At 54.9% G+C, this 23438-nt stretch overlaps 2 protein-coding genes across 6 annotated transcripts in view; one reads left to right on the top strand and one right to left on the bottom strand.

Annotated features, from left to right (window-relative positions):
- Positions 1–23438, top strand: part of LOC127052774 (zinc finger protein 501-like) — a 128481-nt gene that overhangs the window by 76409 nt on the left and 28634 nt on the right. The gene's annotated exons all lie outside the window — the stretch shown is intronic.
- LOC127052910 (integrin alpha-D-like) overlaps positions 7445–23438 on the bottom strand; it is a 29642-nt gene continuing 13648 nt past the window's right edge. The window contains exons 10-30 of the mRNA XM_050957057.1: positions 23299–23372; positions 22795–22924; positions 22491–22639; positions 20983–21123; positions 20478–20684; positions 18026–18156; positions 15357–15514; positions 15037–15191; positions 14741–14872; positions 14064–14137; positions 12711–12852; positions 12247–12360; positions 10779–10858; positions 10538–10621; positions 10318–10396; positions 9957–10064; positions 9644–9727; positions 9354–9467; positions 9050–9142; positions 8762–8872; positions 7445–8591 (exon numbers count right to left, since the gene is read on the bottom strand). Coding sequence (XP_050813014.1) covers positions 8469–8591; positions 8762–8872; positions 9050–9142; positions 9354–9467; positions 9644–9727; positions 9957–10064; positions 10318–10396; positions 10538–10621; positions 10779–10858; positions 12247–12360; positions 12711–12852; positions 14064–14137; positions 14741–14872; positions 15037–15191; positions 15357–15514; positions 18026–18156; positions 20478–20684; positions 20983–21123; positions 22491–22639; positions 22795–22924; positions 23299–23372 — 2483 coding nt within the window. The 3' untranslated portion in view covers positions 7445–8468. The remainder of the gene's footprint in view (positions 8592–8761; positions 8873–9049; positions 9143–9353; positions 9468–9643; positions 9728–9956; positions 10065–10317; positions 10397–10537; positions 10622–10778; positions 10859–12246; positions 12361–12710; positions 12853–14063; positions 14138–14740; positions 14873–15036; positions 15192–15356; positions 15515–18025; positions 18157–20477; positions 20685–20982; positions 21124–22490; positions 22640–22794; positions 22925–23298; positions 23373–23438) is intronic.

Raw genomic sequence — 23438 nt, 5'->3', positions numbered from 1 at the left:
CCTTCTCGATGGCTGCATAGTGCTGCTCCCGGGGCAGCAGCTTCTTGCTCAGGTACACAATGGGGTGTCCTTCCCCCTTAGTATCAGGTTGCATCAGCTCCCCACCCAGCCCTGTGTCTGAGGAGTTGGTGAACACCAGGAAGGGTTTGTTAAAATCCAGGTTTACCCGCACCAGGCCTTGAATAGATGCCCCCTTCAGTGCACAGAGAGCCCTCTGGCACTGCTCTGTCCAGACCACCTTGTCTGGCTTTCCCTTCCTACACAGCTCTGTGAGGGGAGCCGCCAGGAAGTTAAAGTGGGGCACAAACCTCCGGTGGTACCCCGCCATCCCAATGAAAGCCTGGATCTGCTGCTTAGTCTGGGGAGCGGACCAATCCTTGATTGCCTCCACCTGGGCCGGCTCTGGCTTCAGGTGGCCGCCAACCACCTCGTGGCGCAGGTATGAAACCTCTGCCATCCCCACCTTGCACTTTCCAGCTTTTATGGTCAGTCCTGCATCCTGGAGACAACCCAGCACCCTCTTCATCTGGGATACATGTTCTTCCCAGGTCTGGCTAAAGACACAGATATCGTCAATAAACGCCAGAGCAAAGTCCTCCATCCCCCTTGGCAACTGATCCACCAGGTGCTGGAAGGTGGCAGGTGCCCCCTTGAGACCAAAGGCAGGACCAGGAACTCGAAGAGCCCTATTGGGGTGGTGAAGGCAGACTTCACCCGGGCCTCCGGGTCCAAAGGCACCTGCCAGAAGCCTTTGGTAAGATCCATGGTAGTGAAGTACCGGCACCCCCCAACTTGTCTAGGGTCTCATTGGTCCTAGGCATGGGGTAGGCATCGGACACAGTGATGGCATTGAGCATCCGATAGTCCACACAGAACCGGAGCGACCCATCCTTCTTGGGGACCAGCACCACTGGCGAGGCCCAGGAGCTGGCGGATGGCTGGATCACCCCTAAAGCCAGCATGTCCCCGACCTCTCTCTCTAGGTCCTGGGCTGTTTTTCCAGTGACCCTGAATGGGGAACACCTGATGGGAGAGTTGGTTCCCATCTCCACCTGGTGGACAGCGAGGTTAGTGAGCCCAGGCCTGTTGGAGAACAACTGCCTGTATGAATGCAGCACCTCTCTGAACTCTGCCTGTTGGGCAGGGGTTATCTGGTCTGAGAGGGGAATTGATTCCAGCGAGGGGTCAGCCCCAGCCTCAGGGAGGATCCTCTCCCTTCTCCTCCCACTGCCACACACAGCCAGCAGCAACTTCTCCCTGTCTCAGTATGGTTTCATCATGTTGACATGATACACCTGGTGGCTGTGTGCCCGGTTGGACAGCTCCTCTACATAGTTCACCTCGTTTACCTGCCTGATGACTTTGAAGGGGCCATTCCAGGCAGCTTGCAGTTTGTTCTTCCTCACAGGGGTGAGGAGCATCACCCTTGTCCCTGATAGCATATGAGCGTGCACATGCTGAGCGGTCGTACCAGACCTTCTGCTTCCTCTGGGTCCTTGCTAGGTTTCCCCTAGCCAAGCCCATGACTCCATGAGCTTTTCCTGGAAAGTCAGGACATACTCCACCACTGATTCCCCGTCGAGAGAGGCCTTTCCCTTCCACTCGGCCCTCATCAAGTTCAGGAGCCCCCTCACTCTCCCCCTTGTACAGCAATTCGAAAGGGGAAAACCCTGTGGATTCCTGGGGCACTTCTCTGTATACGAACAGCAGGTGGGGTAAATACTTGTCCCAGTCCTGTGGATGCTGGTCCATAAAAAAGTTTTCAGCATCATCTTTAGGGTCCCATTGAACGTCTCCACCAGCCCATTGGACTGAGGGTGGTATGCTGAGACCCAGGTGTGTCAGACTCCCACAAGCACTGGAGCAGGGCTGACATGAAGTTAGACCCCTGGTCTGTAAGGACCTCCTTGGGGAACCTCAATCTGCTGAAAATGGTCAGTAGCACATCTGCCATGGAGTCTGCCTCAATAGAAGACAAGGCCACCGCCTTGGGGTAGCGCATAGCGAAATCTACCACTACCAGGATGTATTTCTTCCCTGATCGGGTCACCCTGCTGAGGGGCCCCACTATGTCCATGGCCACCTTCTGGAAAGGCTCTTCTATGATGGGCAAAGGTCTCAGAGGTGCTTTACACTTATCCTGGGCCTTCCCTACCTGCTGACAGGAGTCACAGGTCCTGCAATACTGTTGGACAGCATCAAAGACCCCAGGCCAGTAAAAGTTCTGCATCAACCTTTGCCTAGTGTGCCGGATGCCCTGATGCCTCGAAACGGGGATATTGTAGGCCAAGTACAAGAGTTTGCAGCGGTACCTCTGGGGAACCACCAACTGCCTCCTGACTTTCCAAGGCACAGTTTGCCCTGAACCAGCCCATTCCCAGTATAGGAATCCCTTCTCCCACAGGAATCTCTCCTGGCGGTCCTCCCCACAGGTCCCTGCACTGCTGTGGCCAGCCAGCACAAAGATCAGGTTGAGCCACTAGTGATGATAGAAAAAGAAGTTGAAGTCAAATCTTTGTTCATTTGTCGTATGATATTTCATTCTGTGTTCAAATTCTCTATTCTGTCTTGAGCACATGGCAGCCCCATTGCTGTTAGTGCCTCACTCCACTCAACTGTTGGTGTTTTATAGGACAGGGATCTGTAAAAGCTATGCAGAGGCTGAGTAGAATCTAGAAGTAGTTGTAGATTTTTAAGACTCAAATCTGTGTACTTTTTCAGTTGTCTTAACAAACACTTTTTGTCCTTTTCACTTAAGGATTCAATATAAATGCCTTCATTAGTCAACTTCTGGACTGAAGTCTTTGCTTCTTCCAGTACTTTTTCAATGGATAGCTCTCTGGTTGATCCAAATGTAGCTTCTACTGCTGGACAAAGATCTACTACTGTTGTAGCAGATGCCTGGATGGCATTGTTTAATGACCCAAGTGGTTTCAACAGTAGACTTACGAGAGAGAGAACGCCACTAGTCTTCTTTGAATGTAGTAGCAAAAGTAATCCACCAGCCTCACTACTTAGATCCATCCCATCTTGGTAGATACTTTCCAAAGCCAGTAATAACGGCTGGAGTAATTTTAAGACAACAGCTAAGGATCGCTCATGAGAAAGCCAGAGGATTTTCCCAGGTTCAAATTAGTCCAACCTGGGAAAACCCTCTAGCTTTCTCATGAGTGATCCTTGGCTGTTGTCTTTAAAATTACTCCAGCCGTTATTACTGGCTTTGGAAAGTATCTACCAAGATGGGATAGATCTAAGTAGTGAGGCTGGCGGATTACTTTTGCTACTACATTCAGAGAAGACTAGTGGCATTCTCTGTCTTGTAAGTCTACTGTTGAAACCACTTGGGTCATTAAACAATGCCATCCAGGCATCTGCTACAACAGTAGTAGATCTACATTTTCCAAGATATTCAGTCTTTTTGGACTCTTGCTGAAAAAAGAATATAATGAAGACATTAAATGTATAGCTTTTTTAATGTCTTTTGAAGAGTCTGCAGCTCATACTAGCACTAGTTGGAGTAGATGATCTCTGCAGTGTGTATAGGAGAGATTAGTTACATTTTTCTCTGCGCAAAGCTTGTGCTCCACCATGTCTTCCAGAGAAGTTTGCTGCTCCATCAAATGCACAAGCAGCCATCCATTTGGGGTCCAATGACAAGCGTTTAACTCTTCTAAGATGTGGGTTGTCACAGATGCAGCCAATCTTTCTTCTATAACTTGAATACCTAGAAGTGCATCTACTCGCCTACCACTGACATCAAGATAGCATACACAATGACTTAATACTGGATGCCCATTTGCACTGGTGTATTCATCAGCCAGGTATGCAAATTTTTTTACTGTGGTGAGAGAGTTGTTCACTTTTTCAGCTGTTGAGTCTTTCACTGTTGCACCACATGCTTCTAGCCAGTCAGTTGAGTTTCTTGCAGAAAGATAGTGAGCATTTGCTGGTCTTGTTCGGAACCAGTGTTCAACTTCAGGATGAACAAGTGACAATGCACTTAACATTGGCCTCCAGTGTGTTGTGTGGTATCTCTTGCTTAAATAAAAAGTAGGATGCCACAGCCATGTTTGTTCACATGAACTGTGTTGTGTCTCCAGCATTCTTAACAGCCTCATTAACACACTCGCCAGTGTTGTCCTTGGTCAGTGGAGACTCAGAGTTCAGAGGTGCATTCATATGAGTTCACCTCCCAGGTGGGGGGCAAGAAGGCACCTTGTTCATTCCTCCATCCGATCAATGTTCGCTCTGGCCACTGTTGTTCATTGTGACACCATTCACTCCATCGCTCAGTTGCCAATGGCCCTGCGCCATCACCTTTGGCTGCCACCTGCCACTGTGACCTCTGCGAGTTGGTCTCTTGAGGTTCCACCAGCTCTTGGTGATTTCAGCTGAGCTCTCAGTGGGGGAACCTCGCTGCTAGTGCAGACTGGGCTGTCTCTTTACACAAAAACACTGTCCCCACAACAGGACTAAGCACTTAGACCTGATTATCAGTGATTTCAGCTGCAGTGGTCACTTGACAGAACAGAAGACTCTCTATGGAGCCTAATCAGCTCTGTCTTTAAACAGTGGAGAGGGGCAGGTCAAACAGTACTTGTGACTCAGGAAGACCATCAAGCAAAACACCTGCCCCCACCCTCTCTCTTGATGCCCTCAATCAGCACAGGATAAGTACAGTTCTACTGCCTGTTACTCATACAATAAAAATAACAACATTTCTTTACCCCACCCCCCACATTCAAGTGATTCGTAACCCAACCCCAGGCAAAATCTATCACTTGGACAACACAGCTCTGTTTGCTGGATACCTAGGTAGATTAGGTGTGAATGTAAATACAATCTGGTCCTGAAGCCTTTCCCCCCAGCCCCAGCTCATCACTAGCTGTCAGGGAGAGCTCATTTAGACTTTGCTTATGAATCATAATTTGAAATTATTAGGTTGGCCAACATCACTGAAATGAATGCATTGACTGTCATAAAAAACAACAGCTGTCTAAGGAAGCTAGTGTATATTCATACTTTTCAAATCTGTTGTACTTTTTCAGATACATGTATTTTATGATACACTTTATATGCTTTTAAAGTGTGTATTAATGTTACAATTTCAATTAAAATTTCCAAACTTTCACTAAATTGGCAACACTGTACGTAACTAGTTCACAGAACTGGGGGTGGGGGGCGGTGTAGGGAAATCCCTGGATCCTCCTGCAGCTCCGTCTGGAATTCAGCTGCTGGGTTTGAGGATACAGTCCTGGCTGATGGTGCCTCAGTTTCCCCATCTTGGGATGGAGGCTCCGGCCCAGCCCTGTCGAGCCCTACCCTCAGTACTTTGGTCCCCCACTTTGGGAGGTCCTGCATCCCTCCCTGGCTCTGGCTCTGGGTACGGACCAGGGCACTCTGAGTGCCATCTGGCCAATTCTCCAAGTCATTACCCATTAGCACCTCAGTAGGCAGGTGATTGTGCACCCCGACCTCTTTGGGTCCCTCCTTAGCCCCCCATTTCAGGTGTATCCTCACTACAGGCACCTTGACGGGTGGCCCGAACACTCCCCTCAGAGTCATGAAGGCATCGGGCACTAGCTGGTCTGGGTCCACCACCTCGGACCGCACCAACGTCACCTCTGCACTCGTGTCCCAGAACCCCTGGACGCTCCTTCCCCCCACCTCAATGGGGATGATGTGGTGATTGTCCCCCGGGGCCTGTCCCATGCTCACTCAGCGGATTGAGTACAGGTGCTCTGGACCTGGGGACCTGCCTTCCCCTGCTGGCCTGGTCTGGCGGTACCCTCCCCCGGCACAGCCCTCTTGACTGCAGCCCCCTGGCCCAGCAGTGCCCCCTCTTGGTGGGCATCCACCCAGTTGACACCCCGCAGGTTTTGCTTGGCCGCCATTTCCTTCATTTTCGGCACTGTGCCACCTTGTGTCCCATTTGACCACAGTAAATACATTTCAGGTCCCTCAAGTCCCACGAGGGGGGTCGGCCAGCCCGGTCATTCACGGGCACCCTTGAGTTGGGCTTCCTGGAGTCCCACCTTTGAGAGGTCTCTGGGTGACTCTCCTTCTGAGTCCCTAATGTGGGTCTCCCTCCTGCCCCCGATCTGCTGTCCACAAACTCATCCGCCAGTGCCCCTGCAGTGTGCAGATCCTTGGGCTTCCGGTCCACTAGCCACATCTTAAGCCCTGGAGGGCAGATGTCATACAGCTGCTCCAACCCCACCAGATTATACACGTCCTTTGCGGTGGTGGCCCCTGCCCCCTTCCCCTACCTGTGGAGATATTCCCTCAGCAGGTTGGCGACCTCCTTGTAAGTGACACCTAAGGTTTTGCGTAAACCCCAGAATCGTTTCCTGTATGCCTTGAGGATCTGTTCAAACTTCAGCAGCAAAGCCTGTTTGAACAGGTCGCAGTCCCCCGTCTCAACACCATCCATTTGGCTGAACACCTCTATGGCCTTGGGACCCAGCAGGGGGGTCAGACAGTGCAGCCTCTCTGCGAGGTCAATCTGGTTCAGATCACAAGCCTTCTCAAAGGCTGTGAGGTAAGCATCAATATTTCCCCACCCCCCCGCCCCTTGAACTGGGGCAGCAGTTTGGTGTCTAGATTCTCCACACCACTGGCATCTTGGGGCCCTTCCCCACTTACCCCTTGACAGGCCTTCTTGGCACGCCATTCCTCCAATTTGCGCTTCTGCTGTACTGCACGGTCCGCTCGTTCTCTCTCTCTGTCCGCCAGCCTCCGTTCCTCCAGCTCCTTCGCTTTCAGCTCCAGCTCCAGTCTCTGCAGCTTCTCTAGGGAAGAACCTGACTGGGGTCCCCCCGTGCTGACTGGGGAGTCAGCTCTGATGCACTCCCGGTCGCTACACAGACTGCCCCCACGGCTACTCCCAAGCTGTCTGGGCATCCCAGGAGCCCCCCTGGAGTCTGGAGCCTGTTCCTCAGACTGGTCATTCCCTACAAGCTGAGCAATCAGCCACTCCTTATTGAGCCTCCCGATGCTCAGCCCTCTCTCCCTGCACAGATGTGCCAGGTGGCTCTAACGGAGCTGGTTACGGGCCATTTCCAGGCTGGTTTCTTTCAATACCCTTGTTCTATCGCTGGCAGCCACTCACTGCAAAGCGCCTGCACCCGCAGCCAACCATCCACAGGGTGCATCCACGAACCATCCTTTGCTACCACATTGTCACAGACTCACAGACCATGCCCACTCTTAGCCCCGTGTGGTCCGTGGGGGGTGCCCTTTCAGTGAGACAGCCCTTCGAGGGGGTCCATTCTCTCTCGGGGTTAGGCCCCTCCACCTCCCGGAGCTGCACCTCTCTGAGCCTTAGCATGTCTGTCTCTGCCGTGGGCCCCCTCAGGGAGTCCACTTCCTCTGGACCCCCTGGGCCTCTATCCCCCGAAGGGGATGATGCAACCCAGTTCTCTAGACCAGTGTGACTCTCAGCCAGTGGAAAACAGGAAGGTTTATTGAGCATTGAACACAGCACAGGAAACTCTCAGGCCTGGTCTCCCTCAGCATAACACATCCAAGTCTCCCCAGCATTTGGGTGGGCTCTGCCTACACCCTCACTCCAGCCAAAGTCCCCCTGCTTCCCAGCTGGGCCTCCGATATCCCCGGATCCAAGCCCCTCCTCTGTCCATTGTCTTCAATCCAGGTCAACAGGGTCGTAAACAGGGTCGCCAGGGCCTCCTCTACTCTCAGCCCTCCTCTGGCTGGAACCGGCTGCTTAGGTCTCCAGGATCCTCTCTTTACAGCCCATTGTCCTCCCACTGGCCAGAACCGGCTGCAACTCCTGAGCTGGGCCCCTTCCATAAAAAAAAGTTGCAATAGTATAGAATACTATATTCTCGTGGGAGACCCTGTGGGGCCCAGGGCCTGGGGCAAATTGCCCCACTTGCTCCCCCCCGGGCGGCCCTGCACAAATCTCCCTGGTCAGTAATTCTCAGGGGAGGGAGGAAGGGGCCATAAGCCAGGGCTGGTTTATATAGCTGGAAAAGGAAGGGACAGGGAAATAACATTTATTTTACACAAAGGGCATTATTCAACTGCTACATTTCTCATGCAGCTGCATTCTTCTAAATTCTTACAAGCAATGGGAAAAAATATGGTAACTTATTTATTAAACAAAAAACTACAGCCTACCTATGCCTTTGTCACCTAATGCCATGTCAGCACATTAGCAGCTTCCCATGTCTGTTAGTCAACCCTAACATATCCCAACAAATGGAACTTTAAAAAAATTCCTGAAATTAACTTCAACGTTCTCCATAAAAATTATAAAAATATCAAGAGAAGTCTTCCAAGCCTAATTTGAGTAACGATCGGCTCTAGTTGGCACTGGGATGCATTTTGTTGGTGGGAGGGTGGCCAGTGACCAATTTTTCTGCATCTTGGAGCTGACAACATAATGGGGCGGGGATGAAGCAGCCCAGACGGGGGTGAAGCCAGGGGCATTGGCGCATGGGGGGCTATTGTTTGGGGGCATCGGAAGCAGGGGGGTTTCCAGTGGTTGTGCTCTGGGTTGGTCCAGGCCCCTTGCCCTCCACACCATCCTCCATCATCTGCTTGTACTGGCGCTTGAAGAAGCCAAGCTGGAAGGAGACAGAGAGGAGAGATGGTGAGAGCCAGCCAGAGACAGGCTCGTAGTGGGGGAGCAGGAGGACGGGCTGTGGGAACCTATGAAGGAAAAACCCTTGTTCCTTCCCCACCAGCTGGGAGAGCCACAGGTTATGGGGAGGGTCCATTACCCTGCCCCACTCACCTTGTATAGGGCTGCAGTGATGAGAGCCAGCAGTACCAGGCCCCCCACGCTGCTGCCCACGATGATGGGCAAGTAGTTATAGACCTCGGCGTGCTCCACCACCGTCTGCACCTGGGGGAGAGGAGCTGTGAGATGGGGACCCAGGAGTCCTGGCACCATCACCCACCCATGCTCTAACACACCAGACCCCACTTCCTCCCAGAGCAGGGACAGGACCCAGGAGTCCTGGGTCCCAGCTCTAACCACTGGCAGATACTCTCTCTATCCCAGGCACAGTCACTCTGGTACCTGGCGCTGGACGAATCCCTCCTTCTGGATGTATTTCTCCTCCTCGTATTCAATCTGGGCCTCGCTCACCAGACTCACTTTCTGCTGCTGAGTCTGGAACAGAGAAATTCACCGTCCCTGACCAGGAATGACACAAACCAGCCCGGAACATCATCCCAGAGGGATCCAGAGCAATTTACAGGCCATTCACACAGGGATCCCTTGCCCAGAACTGACATGCAGCCACCTCTGGGAAGAGGCATGGGGGCAGTTCACATGGGGAGATCCCTTGCCCGGTGCTGGGAGGCAGAGGCAGCTCTCGTACCTGGGAGACCCACTGGAAGCTGACATTCCCTTTGATCATGAATTCCAGTGGCTGCTGCATTTCCAGGGAGGCGATTCTGCACTGGATCTTCTTACAGGTGGCCACAGAGCAGTCCTGGAAGTGGGAGGATATCGCCGGTTGAGGAAGGAGGCGTGCAGGGGCTCAGCATGGCCATGAGAGTCTGGGTTTGTTTATAGCAGAGGTCCCTCCCCCAGCCCAGCCCCCTACTCACTGTCTGTGTTAGGGTGGAGGGGAAGGGGCTGCTGGGAGCCGTATCAGCCTGTACTCACCAGCAGGGGGCACTTGCTCATCTGCTTCACAAAGTCCTTCGAACCAGGTGTTTTAGCCTCGCTGTTGCACTGGGCCAGCTGGGGCTGGGGAGGGAAAGAGACATGGTGTTAATGGGGGCGGGAAGGGGACATGGGGCCTTTCCCCTCTACGGGGCGCCAGCTACAATCTGCCCCAGGGTAGGTGACTGGCTGGCTGCAGGGGATTGGAGGGGGCAGGGGAACATATGGCCTATCCCCCCTAGGAAGCCTGTCTCTGTAACAGGTGTCACTGGGCCCATCTCACACACACACAAGGGCAGGGAGAGGCAGGTACCTTGGAGGGGATGACCTCAGAGGCGTCCCACACCCGGACCCCACTCAGCTCCACGGGGAACTGGAACGTGACCGAGATGGGGACGCTTCGCTGCCGCAGGTTCTTGACCTGAAAGAAACAGACTCTCCATAGGGCACTGCAGGAAGAGAACCCAGGAGCTCTGATCCCCAGTCCCCGCTCTAACCCTCAGACCCCACTGCCCTGCCACAGCTGGGGATAGACCCCAGGAGTCCTAGCTCCCTGCCATCTCCCACCCACACCCCTTCCCCTCCATCACTAACCCACTAGATCCCATTAAACCACCTCCACTCCCTACCTCTTGTCCCATCTCCCCCCTCACACCCTGTGCCGCCTGCCTCACCTCGTACTGATGTGTCACTGGCACGCTTGTCCCTGCCTCCTTGGAGGAGAAGTTGACGTACTTGGTCGACTCCTCAAGGCTGGGGGAGGAAAAGGATGGAAGGAAGGAGAGAGACGGGAGAGTGATGGATGGGGCTGGAGGGTGGTGGTGGATGGGGTGCTGTGCTACAGGGAGGGGCCCAGTAGGGGGCGCTCTCCCCTCCGTCTCCGCACTGACCTACCTGGTGAGGATGATGAAGATGCCGTACATGACCGGCAGCTCCGCCCGGTGAATCATGCGCTCAGTGATGGGGCCTCCATTGTCACTGGGGGGAGCGGAGGGCAAAGGGGAGAGATGTGAGGAGATGCAGACAGATAACTGTGCAAGGAGGCTGCACCACAGGCCACTGCCCTGTCCTGCTCCGTGCACGGCCCCCTACCGCTGCCCCCAGCCCACCCCCTGGCCCTGCATAGCCCCCTCACCTGCTGGCATTGGCCGTGATCTGCAGCCTGTCTCCCAGGTTGGCCTCAGAGGAGATGTCAAAGGTGGCGATGAAGATGGCCTGGAAAACACCAGGAGGGTGAGAGTCAGGGCCTGGGGAACTGCCAGAGACTGCGAGGGTGGGGCAGGCATAGGGGATCAGGGGGTCTGTTGTATGAACTTAGATGGAATAAATGGGTCCAGGGAGGCAAAGGTGTTAGTCCAGTTTGGGATCCAGAGACCTCAACCTGCTCTGTGCCATGGCAACATCCCATTAACCATCCTTTTTAGGACCCTAAAGGGGGGAGGTAAGAGCCCCTCCCCTCTCTGCCCCAGTGAGGCCTGATTTCCAGCCCCCCAGGTCTGGCCCTTGGTTTGCAGCCCCGGCAGGGCCTGACCCCAGCCCCGGAGTGACCTCAGGGCTCTGTTTGCACTGACTCGCCGGGCTCCCCTGGGCGCTTTCCCCAGCACATCTCTTGTCACGGGCTGGGCTGACCCCAGGGAATTGCCCCTCTCTGCTCCCAGGTAGGCTCACATTATGGTTACCAGCTTTCTAATTGCACAAAATTGAACACCCTTCCCCCTCCCCTGCCCCAAGTCCCCTCCCACTTCTCCGAGGCTCCGCCTCCACTCACTCAGCCCCCTCCCTCAGTTGCTCGCTTTTCCCTACCCTCACTCACTTTCACTGGGCTTGGGCAGGGGTTTGGGGTGTGGGAGGAGGTGAGGGGTTCAGCTGGGGATGTGGGTCTGGGGTGGGGTCAGAAACGAGGCATTCAGGGTGTGGGAGAGGGCTCAGGGCTGTGGCAGGCTGTTGGGGTGTGGGAGGAGGTTCGGGGGTATGGGCTCTTGGAGGGAGCTTGGGTGCTGAAGGGGTCTCAGGGCTGGGGCAGGAGGTTGGGGTGCGGGGTCTTGGCTGGAGTTGGGGTGTGGGAGGGGGTTCTGACCTGGAGTAGGGAGTTGAAGGGGGTTTGGGGTGTAGGCTCCGGCGAGGTGGCACTAACCTCAGGCGGCTCCTGGTTACCAGTGCAGAGGATTAAGGCAGGCTTCCTGCCTGCCCTGGCTCCATACTGCTCCCGGAAGGTCCGGGCCCCTAGGCAGAGGCACGGGCAGGCAGCTCTGTGCTGCCAATGCCCACAGGCACCGCCCCCACAGCTCCCTTTCACTGCAGTTCCTGGCCAATGGGAGCTGCGGATCTGGCGCTGGCGGGGTGGGGGGCAGCTCGTGGAGCTTCCCTGCTCTCCCCTGCATCGAGGGGATGCAGACACATGCCAGCCACTTCCGGGAGCCCCACGGAGCCAGGGCAGGCAGGGAGCCTGGCTTAGGCTCGATGCACCACCAACTGTACTTTTAACAGCCGTGCTTATCGGAACTGCCAGGGTCCCTTTTTGGCCAGTCATTTCAGTTGAAAACCGGATGCCTGGCATCCCTAGCTCACCCCTGGGCAGTTCACAGGCCAGGGCCCGTCCCTACCTCGGCCCCGCTCCCGAAGATGGGGTGGTTGATGTGGCAGGTGCTGTTCCTCTGAGTCTGCTCCTCGGAGCCCACGGCTGAGCTGCACTTAACGGCCACGGCCCTCCTGTTAGACTGACCATGAGAGACCAGCCAGTCAGAGATGTGGATCACAGCACCCCTGCCAAGCCCCTGCCCACTCCCAGCAACTCAGCACCCTTGCTGATCCCCCCCACCTGCTCTCCACAACTCCGCTCCCCTATCAAGCCCCCTGCCTGCTCCCTGCAGCTCAGCACCTGCTGCTGAGCCTCCCCCCCGCCCGCTCCCTGAGGCTCAGCACCCCCTACCGAGCACCCCGCCTGCTCTCTACAGCCCCCCGCCTGCTCTCTGTAGCACAACTCCCCATGCTGAGTTCCCTGTTCACTCCCTGCAGCACGGCACCACCGGCAGAGTCTGCCCCTCCTGCCCGGTGTGCATTGGGGTACCTGGAGCAGCAGGACTCGGCGGTAGGACAGCGCGGCCGGGTAGAAGAACTGCACCGTGGTGCTGTAGGAATTCTCACCACGGTTCCGGATGGAGATGGTGGTGTTGAGTTCTGGGGTGACTCCCACTACCAGGGTGCTCAAGCTAAGGGGGAGAGAAAGGGGTGAGCTTCCTCAGGGCAGTTCCCTGGCTGCTCTGTGAACTTCTAGCAGTGCCCAGGCGGGGACTCCAGGGCTGTGAACTTCCCCACAGCAGTGCACCCTGTGACACTAAGCACCATATTCTTCACAGAGATATTGTTGTGATATGAATATGGCATAACTAAGTTGTATTTTATGTATTTTATGTCACGTGCGGTATCACTGGAAAGGTGATGATTTACTGCATGCGATTGTCCTATTTGTTTGGGGATGGGATCAACCAGGGAAACAAAGGATTCCCACCACATGTAAATCCTATATAGGGCAGGGAAGTGAGTTATCAGGACCAGTTCTTCACTGCATCTCTGCCCAAGATGACTGCTGAAAATACCTAAGACTGATCTGGGGAAGAAAGGACTGGACCCAGGCTAGAAGGTGTCTGGCCTATGAAAGGAATATCTGGGGTTCTAAGCTGCACCCTCCCAGCGCTGTAAGCTGCAAGCAAGAGAGGTTTGTCTACAAAAAACCCTGCAACCTGCTTAAAACAACATTTAGGGTGAGAAATTACCATTTGTAGCCAGTTTCTTTAGTGTATTAAGCTTAGTTTACACGGTTGTTTTATTTGCTCAGTAATCTGCTTTGATCTGTTTTCTATCTCTTAAAATCTATCCTTTGTTGTTATTAAACTTGTATTTGTTTTCTTTAAACCAGTTTGTACAATTCATAACTGGAGGGAAAAAGCTGTGCAGATCTTCCTCTGCATTGAGGGAAGTGGCGATTTTCATGAGCTTATGCTGTACAGTTTTCTGTGCAGTGCAAGACAATACAATTTTGGGTTTACACCCCTGAGGGTACTTGAGTGCTGGGCAATTCCCAAGCTGAGTTTTCCCATGCAGAGCTGATTTCAGTGTCTGTGTCTTTCTGCAGCTGGGTGTGTCTCTACCTGGTTGTGTGCTGGAGGAGGCTTGAGGGCCTGGCTCAGCAGAACAGTGTAAGGAAACCCAGGCTGGTAGAACCGGCAGGCTCAGTGGTTCCCCAGTACATCCGGGGGCACCTTGGAGTGGGGAGGGGCAACCCTTCACACCCCCCACCCAGGATCCATCAGCACTGGAAATCTGGCAAGATCTCCTGTTGGATCTTGAAGATCCGAGGCGTCATCAAGCCGAATGCGTCCCACCATGGTAGGTGTTTTGCGGGGAGTATTCAGTGATTTACCCAGAGAAATTGAAGGAGATTTCTAACTGGTCATCGCAGCGGCCATCCGTGCCACAGTCCTTCTGAAACGGGAGCTGGGGGGAGACGCAGGAGAACAGGATCAGAGTAGGTGGGGAGGAGGCTGCAGCATCACCTGCCGGAGTGACACTGCAGGGACGCAGGGACTCTCCTGTTACCCCAGCACCTCCCAGTGCCCTGACTGCTAAACCCATCATCAGCCCTGCCCCACACATACAGCCCCCGTTCCTCCTCAACCTCTGCCCAGCAGCAGTTTCACACTTCTAGTGATACCATGGCTGGAGGACTGGCTGGCTCAGGAGGATGGGGAACAGGACACGGGCCTTTCCCCTCTAGGGGGCCCTGTCCAAAATAAATATTGAAAATTGTCCAGCAAAAATCACTTTTTTTTTTGGATCAAAATTTTGGGAGCTTTGAGGAGAAGTTGGAATTTTGGGAGCTTTGAGGAGAAGTTGGGAGCTTTGAGGAGAAGCATGGAGAGGAGATGCCAAGGCAAACTCAGCATCTATCTTTATTGCCTTCTAGTCACTGCGCTGTGTAAAGGGGTTTAGGAGGCTGCTGCAGTTTCTGAATTTTCCAGACTCTTGCTTTCAAACCCTACGGTCACTGGTTCAATCCCTGCAGCAGACCCACCTCAGGGCCTGGCTCTGGCACCTTACCAAGCCTGCAGACACTGGCGCAGAGTCCTCACTCAGGATGGGTCTGAGGTGGCTGGTGGCAGCGATGGGCTCCCCCATCAGGGTGTAGTTGAGACGCAGGGTGATGGGGGTCAGAGTGTCCTCTGGGCAGAGCTGGGGAGACAGAGAGGCAAATCGGGCCCCTGAAGGGTAATGGGACCCGGGGGCTGGGTGGGACCCAGAGAGAGGTTTGTTCTCTGGATGATTTGGGAGCGAGGACAGGGTCGGAGGGGCAGACACAGTGGGAGAAGAAGGAGCTGGGACCCCCCCATACTCACAGGTAATGTTATCTGGTACGCCTCACATCTTGTCTCGATGCTGAGTTGCAGCTCCTTGCTCAGGACAGGGCCGGTGGAGTCGAAGGCGGCTCGAATCTTCGTCCGCCCGGGGTCCAGGGCCAGGCTGTACTGGATGGTGCTGGAGATACTGTCGCCTATGGGGAGAGTGGACAGAGAGAGACTGAGAAAGGGAACTTTAAGGGGAAATGGGACACGGGGCCTTTCCCCTCTAGGGGCTGCTGGCTCTGATCCATCCCCAGGGCAGGGGATTGGCTGGCTCAAGGGGGAGGGGATGGGAGCGGGGGTGGGTTTGGTCTGACCTAGGCTGTCCATGGTGCTCTTTGTGACGGTGAAGCAGACCTCTGCCCTGCTGACCTCCGTGTTGAGCTGCTCCTGCCCCTGGCAGTCGAAGGCCCAGGTGGGGATCATAGGGGGCTGGAAGCTGATTGAGACCCCGACTCTGAGCACCGGCCGGGACCTGCCATGAGGGGAACAGAACCATCACTCAGATGCTCTTTGCAATGGGGCCAGGCCCCCTCCCTACCCAGAGTTTCCCACCCAGCCTGGATGTATTCACAGCACCCCAGGGAGATGGGTTATGGACACGCAGCTCTGCTAGAGGAGATGCTGGGGGGTAGAGAAGGGAGCAGCAGAGCTGTCATTGTGCCATTCTCCAGCAAGGGGCAGCAGTCGCGCGCGCACACACACACACACACACACACACACACACACACACACACACACACACACACACACACTATACTAAGGCCTTGTCTACATTATAAAGATTTTTTTCTACAAAAAACAGCTTTTGTCCACAAAACAGTGGAGGTTTACACACCACAGTGTGACTTTTGGCAACAAAACTCTCCTTTTTTGCTGACAACATACAACCATGGAACATACAGCCCTAGTGCAGTGGTGGTGGGGGAGATAAGACAGGCTTCCTGTCTGTCCTACTGCCATGCTCATCCCAGAAACAGCCAGCAGGTCCGGGTCCTAGATGGGTGGGGCAGGAGGCTTCACACACCGCTCTTGCCCACAGGCACTGCCCCCCCAGCTCCCATTGGCTGGGGAGTGCAGACTCAGCACTCAGAGAACATCCCCCACACACACACCTAGAGGCCACACCTTCTGACCAATTCTGGTGCGCAGCGTGGTCCGAGCTAGGACAGGTAGGAACTAGCTTGCCTTAGAGCTGCAGCACTGCCGACCAGACTTTTAACAGCCTGGTCAGCGGTGCTGACTGGAGCCGCCAGGGTCCCTTTTCTACCTATTGTTCTGGTCAAAAATCAGACACCTGGTCACCCTATCAGGAAGGGCATTGTGGGACACTTGCTTTCTTAGCCTGTAAGGTCCCTGGGGCAGGAGGTGTTCACACACATGCACGCGCACACACACACACAGCCCACAACAGGGCCATGCTCCTGTTTGGGCAACAGCATATTTTAAGTCTTAATTGAGAAATGCAGCCTCAGGGTCATACAATGTGTCTTGCTGTTAAGGTTGCTCTAATGTCACAGCACATCTTCCGTGAGTGAGGAGAGCCCATCCCAACCCTTAGCCTCACAAAGATTATGGAGTGTGAAGCAGTCAGCTATGACCATTGATATCTTTTTCTTACTAAGATCTAACCTGCCATAAAGGCATCGCCAGCGCACTTTTAATCTGCCACAGCACATTCCAGGGTCATTCTGCACCTGCTCGGCCTATTGTTGAAGCACTCCTTGCTGCTATCTCGCTTTCCTGTGTCAGGCTTCAGGAGCCAGGGTTGTAATGGGTAGGCAGGGTCTCCTAGGTTTCACTATGGGCCTTTCACCATCCCCCGCTGGAATCTTCTGATGTGGAAAGAAAGTCCCTGCTTGCAGCTTTCTGTACAGACCAGTGTTCCTCAAGATGCGTGCGTCATGCACCTTCCTGGACCGCCCTGTCCCGATGTCAGTGAAATGCCTGCAGTGATCAACAAGTGCCTGCAATACCACAAAGAAGTACCCTTTTCTATTGATGTACTCCATCGCAAGATGGTCCTGGGCCAAAATTGAAATATGTACTCCGCTGCATTTTGCGAATCCCACGTTCACAAAGCCATCCACTATTTCACGCACATTGCCAAGAGTGACGGTCCTTCATAGCAGGATGCAATTAATGACCTTGCACACTTGTGTTAACACAGCACCCACATCAACTTCCCAACTCCAAACTGATTCGTGACTGACTGGTAGCAGTGTGGAGTCACCAGTTTTCACACAACAATCGCCATGCGCTTCTCCACTGAGAGGGCTGCTCTCATTTTGGTTTCCTTGCACTGCAGTGCTCGGATGAGCTCCACACACAGTTCCAAGAAGGGGCTTTCTGCATCTGAAAGTTCTGCAGCCACTGATCATTATCCCAGACCTGTACAATGAAGCGATCTCACCACTCAGTGCTTGTTTCCTGAGCCCAAAAGTGATGGTTCACCGTGTTCAGCTGCTCCATGAATGCCAGAAGTAATCTGGTCTTGCTTCTTTCCATGGCACACAGCAGGTCAGGCAATTCTGATTCCTGTTCAGATTGGATGCTCATGATATATTGCACGACCAGCCGCGATGTGTTCACAACAGTGGAAAGCATTCTGGGATCCATCCTTTCACACAGAGATGGTGGGTGCAGAGTAAACAGGCAGTGTTAAAAATGCTACTAAAAGTGGTCGGAAGACTATGGAATGCTGGGACAGGAGATAACATATCATGGGACACTGAGCTAGCACCCATGAGGGGCTGTGGTGAGATGCACACTGGGATAGGTACCCACACAGTGCACTACTCTGTCAATGCTAGAGCATCAAGTGTGGACGTGCTCTGCTGAAATGAGGAGCGTAGTGTGAACACACAGTAGCGAAGTAATTATAGTGTCTCTTGATCGCTGACATAACTTCTATTAAAAAAAGCTCTGTAGTGTAGACAAGGCCTGAGATTTCCATGTGGAGCAGTGCAACAACAGAGTAACTCACCTCAGCAGCAAGACCTGCCCTTGTGCCCCCACCGCGATGTCTGGCAGCCCATCCCCTGTCAGATCTGTCCCACCACTGACGGCCTGGCCGAAGTAGTGCAGCCTGCTGGAGAACAGTGACCCCTCTATGCGCTGTGGGACAGAGAGAGCAGTAAGGGGTGGGGAAGGGGCGGCTGTGCTGTATAATGGGCACTAGGGGGCAGCAGCAGCAGAGAGTGAGGGGTGGAGAAGGGGCAGCTGTACTGTATAATGGGCACTAGGGGGCAGCAGAGGATGAGGGGTGGGGAAGGGGCGGCTGTGCTGTATAATGGGCACTAGGGAGCAGCGGAGGGTGAGGGGTGGGGAAGGGGCAGCTGTACTGTATAATGGGCACTGGGGGCAGTGGAGGGTGAGGGGTGGGGAAGGGGTGGCTGTACTGTATAATGGGCACTAGGGGGCAGCAGAGGGTGGGGGTGGGGAAGGGGTGGCTGTACTGTATAATGGGCACTAGGGGGCAGTGGAGGGTGAGGGGTGGGGAAGGGGCGGCTGTACTGTATAATGGGCACTGGGGGCAGTGGAGGGTGAGCGGTGGGGAAGGGGTGGCTGTACTGTATAATGGGCACTAGGGGGCAGCAGAGGGTGGGGGTGGGGAAGGGGCGGCTGTGCTGTATAATGGGCATTAGGGGGCAGCAGAGGGTGGGGGCGGGGAAGGGGCGGCTGTACTGTATAATGGGCACTGGGGGCAGCGGAGGGTGAGGGGTGGGGAAGGGGCGGCTGTACTGTATAATGGGCACTAGGGGGCAGCAGAGGGTGGGGGCGGGGAAGGGGCAGCTATACTGTATAATGGGCACTAGGGGGCAGCGGAGGGTGAGGGGTGGGGAAGGGGCGGCTGTACTGTATAATGGGCACTAGGGGGCAGCAGAGGGTGGGGGCGGGGAAGGGGCAGCTATACTGTATAATGGGCACTAGGGGGCAGCGGAGGGTGAGGGGTGGGGAAGGGGCGGCTGTACTGTATAATGGGCACTGGGGGCAGTGGAGGGTGAGGGGTGGGGAAGGGGCGGCTGTACTGTATAATGGGCACTGGGGGCAGTGGAGGGTGAGGGGTGGGGAAGGGGTGGCTGTACTGTATAATGGGCACTAGGGGACAGCGGAGGGTGAGGGGTGGGGAAGGGGCGGCTGTACTGTATAATGGGCACTAGGGGGCAGCAGAGGGTGGGGGTGGGGAAGGGGCGGCTGTACTGTATAATGGGCACTAGGGAGCAGCGGAGGGTGAGGGGTGGGGAAGGGGCAGCTGCGCTGTATAATGGGCACTAGGGGGCAGCGGAGGGTGAGGGGTGGGGAAGGGGCAGCTGTGCTGTATAATGGGCACTAGGGGGCAGCGGAGGGTGAGGGGTGGGGAAGGGGCGGCTGTGCTGTATAATGGGCACTAGGGGCAGCGGAGGGTGAAGGGTGGGGAAGGGGCGGCCTTGCTGTATAATGGGCACTAGGGGCAGCGGAGGGTGAAGGGTGGGGAAGGGGCAGCTGTGCTGTATAATGGGCACAAGGGGGCAGCGGAGGGTGAGGGGTGGGGAAGGGGCAGCTGTACTGTATAATGGGCACTAGGGGCAGCGGAGGGTGAAGGGTGGGGAAGGGGTGGCTGTACTGTATAATGGGCACTAGGGGGCAGCAGAGGGTGGGGGTGGGGAAGGGGCGGCTGTACTGTATAATGGGCACTAGGGGCAGCGGAGGGTGAGGGGTGGGGCAAGGGCGGCTGTGCTCTATAATGGGCACTAGGGGGCAGCAGAGGGTGGGGGGAAGGGGCGTCTGTACTGTATAATGGGCACTAGGGGGCAGTGGAGGGTGAGGGGTGGGGAAGGGGCGGCTGTACTGTATAATCAGCACCAGTGGTAGTAGATGGTGGGGTGGGGAAGGGGCAGCTGTACTGTATAATGGGCACTAGGGGTCAGCGGAGGGTGAGGGGTGGGGAAGGGGCGGCTGTGCTCTATAATGGGCACTAGGGGGCAGCAGAGGGTGGGGGGGAAGGGGCGGCTGTACTGTATAATGGGCACTAGGGGGCAGCAGAGGGTGGGGGTGGGGAAGGGGCAGCTGTACTGTATAATGGGCACTAGGGGCAGCGGAGGGTGAGGGGTGGGGAAGGGGCGGCTGTGCTCTATAATGGGCACTAGGGGGCAGCAGAGGGTGGGGGGAAGGGGCGGCTGTACTCTATAATGGGCACTAGGGGGCAGTGGAGGGTGAGGGGTGGGGAAGGGGCGGCTGTGCTGTATAATCGGCACCAGTGGTAGCAGAGGGTGGGGTGGGGAAGGGGCAGCTGTACTGTATAATGAGCACTAGGAGGCACTGGAAGGTGAAGGATGGGGGAGGATAAGAAATGGGCATGTGGCAGCTACAGGCTAATAGGCCCTAGGGGGCCGTGGGGCTCCACAATGTCTCTTCAGGGCTCTGTGGTGACCATTCCACACTGGGGCTGGGCTCACCTGTCTGTACTGGGGACTGAGGTCTCCCTTTTCCCCATGGAAGATGTACAAGGCCCCTCTATCATCATTCTCCAGTGGGGCCCCGATGGCCACGTCCATCTGTCCGTCCCCGCTGATGTCCCCGATTTCGGACATGCTGGCCCCAAAGCGCCCAAATGCCTGACCCGTCTGTCCTTGCAGTGTCTTGGTGCACATCAGCACCGCCCCCTGGAGGCCCCATGTAAAGAGACATGTGGGGAAAGGATTAGCACTGATTTCCAGCAGAGAGTATCCCCTGCTGACTCCCTTTTCCCTCTCTCTGCAGTAAAGCGCCCCTTAGTGCTGCTCTGGGGCATTGGGGCCAGCAGGGAGGAGCGTCCCCTCATGATCCTCCCACTCTGCTCCCTGGAGCACTGCACCTGCTATTGCCATGCTAATAGTCCCAGCATCACAATCCCACGGCAGTGCAGGCAGAAAAGATCCCCCAAGCCATCCATCTTCCCCCTGGCACCATCATCTTTCTTACCGGCCAGTTAATCCGGCAGATATAGACCAGTCCTCCATTCAGGGGTGAATAGTACATGGGGGCTCCAATTAGAACCAGGTCCGTGTTCCCATCTCTGTCGAGGTCCAAAGCACACAGTGTACCCCCAAAATACGAGCCAATCTGGAGAGGCAGATAAGCCAGCCCCTCAGTTTAGTCACTTCTTCTTCCTTCTCCCACTGGGACCCTTCTCACCCTATGGGGATAAGGATTCAGTCCCAATACTCTTTCCATTCTTAGATTCACCCTCCTGCTGCACAGCAGGTGGCGCTATCGCTGTAAGCGTTCTTGAATATTTAGGCAGTTAGATATTGGAGAGATGCTGAGTGCTAGTTGTGGTGCAATTCTGTTTAGAGGTTGTGCTAGCACGAGTAAAGTTTATTCACAGGCTGAGCCACTGTTAGAAATTCTGTTTAGCTGGAATGTATAGGCAGTTAGATCTTGGAGAAATTCACTTTGTTAGTGTAGTGTGATCCTTTTCAGACACTGTTAATATCACTAGGAATGTTATTTTCCTTTCCCAAGTCTCTCTAGCCTGATCCATAAAGGTACTTATGTGTCTAACTCCCAGACTTAGGTGACACTGTGATCCACAAGACCTCTGCATTGCTGCTGCTCACCCCTATAGGTGCCTAACCTGACTTGATGCATAAGTTTTTGGAGTAGAAGCATCTTATGTTGCTGCCTCAAGGGCAGGGAATGTGCACTGCTGTCTTACTCTAAGCAGCTAGTTGCCCATTTCACATCACACCCCAGCATGATCCACAAACTGGGGGAAGACAGGCACTGCTCCACCTGCATGGCACCATCTGGTATGTGTGGTCAGAGGAGAAGGAGTTGAACAGGGGGTCTGCTATTTCTAAGGTCAGTGCTCTAACCCCTCAGCCTCTCTTGTTAAAGTTGTTCCACTTTGATTGATTAATTAAATATCAGCTGAGGCGCAGAATGTATGCAAATCACAAACACCCTACAGCCCATTGGTCAGGACATTCCCTGAGAGATGGCAGAGCCCTGGTTAAAGCCTTTTTTCTCATCAGGAAAAGCAGGGACTCAAACAAGGCTCTCCTTCGTCTCCTCCATCTGGTTTGTGATGATCTTGGTGGCTCTGAGCTTGCCTACTGGATGAGGCCCAACACGTGGGCTAGGTGGAAGAGCACCTATCTTCCCCTGCTTCATGGATCGCCGGCAGGGGTAGGTGCCTCCCTGCAGCATCACAACATCTAAGTCCTTTGGTGGGTCTGGGCCGCTGTCTGTATCCGTCTCATGAGATCTATCTAGACCCTAAGTGAAGGTAACAGCAGGGGGAGACTGGAGAGATGCTGAATGTCAGCTGTGGTGCAGTTCTCTAAGCCAGTCAATTTTACCCCCTGCCTGAGGCTTTTTGACTGAATCGTTCCTGAAGGTGAAGCCAAACACAAATATTACATGATGTCAAAAACTTACAGGCTTCCTCCAGCCCCCGTCTCTTTCTCACACTCTGCTCCCCATACCTGCTCTCCCAACTGCTCCGATCTGGGTGTCCATTTTCCGCCCTTGGTATCTCGACTGAACAGGACGACTTTGCCGGTGTGTTGGTAGCGAGGGGCCCCGACCACGTAGCTGCTCTGCCCATTGGTTGTGATGACCTGAGACGAATAACCTCAAAGGATGAGAGAGACGTGGGGAGGTGAGATGGGAAACAGCCATACAACAGTGCTGCACAGAACTTTCCCAGAACTGAGATGCAGCCACCTCTGAGGTGGGGTGCGAGGGCTGTTGAAATAGGTAAGGGAAGGTCTGTGGGTTTCTTCTTACCGAGGTAAGCATCATTCATGTCAGTGGAGGTTCTGGATACGTTGATGAAGCTCGGCTCCCCGCTGCTCCCGTACAGGTATATTCCACCGGACCAGGCATAGGCTCCCACTGCTCCCAGCACAGGCCCGTCCTAAACCGACACACACGGCAAAGGGGACTGATTACAGGAAACAGACAGCGCAGAATGTAATTACTAGACGAGGCCAGAACCTGCAGCACAGCGCCCCCTAGCAACGTGCTGGGACACTGGGGTCAGTGCTGACGGCCAGGGGAGTGAGCACCCCCTACTGGGCCTCTACTGGCCCCAGTTGCAGCATACAGCCCCCCTAGTCCCCACCCTGAGTGGGAGGGTAGGGAAGGGTGCCCCCTGCACTGCTCCGGGTTAGTAAAGAGTTGTCTCCCCTGCAAGCACTAGGCCAACCAGCTCGTTCTTAGCTTGAAAGCGCTGTCAGGGCCCCAGCGCACGGCAGCGTGGGACATGCCCCGGTGCTGGGCGTCACTCACAGGGGACAGCAGGGAGCTGAAGCCTTCCTGAGACATCTCCAGCTGGAAGGAGTTGCTGTTCTGGGACTGGGTGCCTAGAAGGAGAGAGAGAGACAGACAGACACGGGAGAGCCCATCACAGACGGTAAAGGCCCCTTGTC

This window comes from Gopherus flavomarginatus, chromosome 5, assembly GCF_025201925.1.
Source record: "Gopherus flavomarginatus isolate rGopFla2 chromosome 5, rGopFla2.mat.asm, whole genome shotgun sequence".
Lineage (NCBI taxonomy): Eukaryota > Metazoa > Chordata > Testudines > Testudinidae > Gopherus > Gopherus flavomarginatus.
Note: the sequence above shows the minus strand (reverse complement) of the source record. Positions and strands in the feature narration are given on the sequence as shown.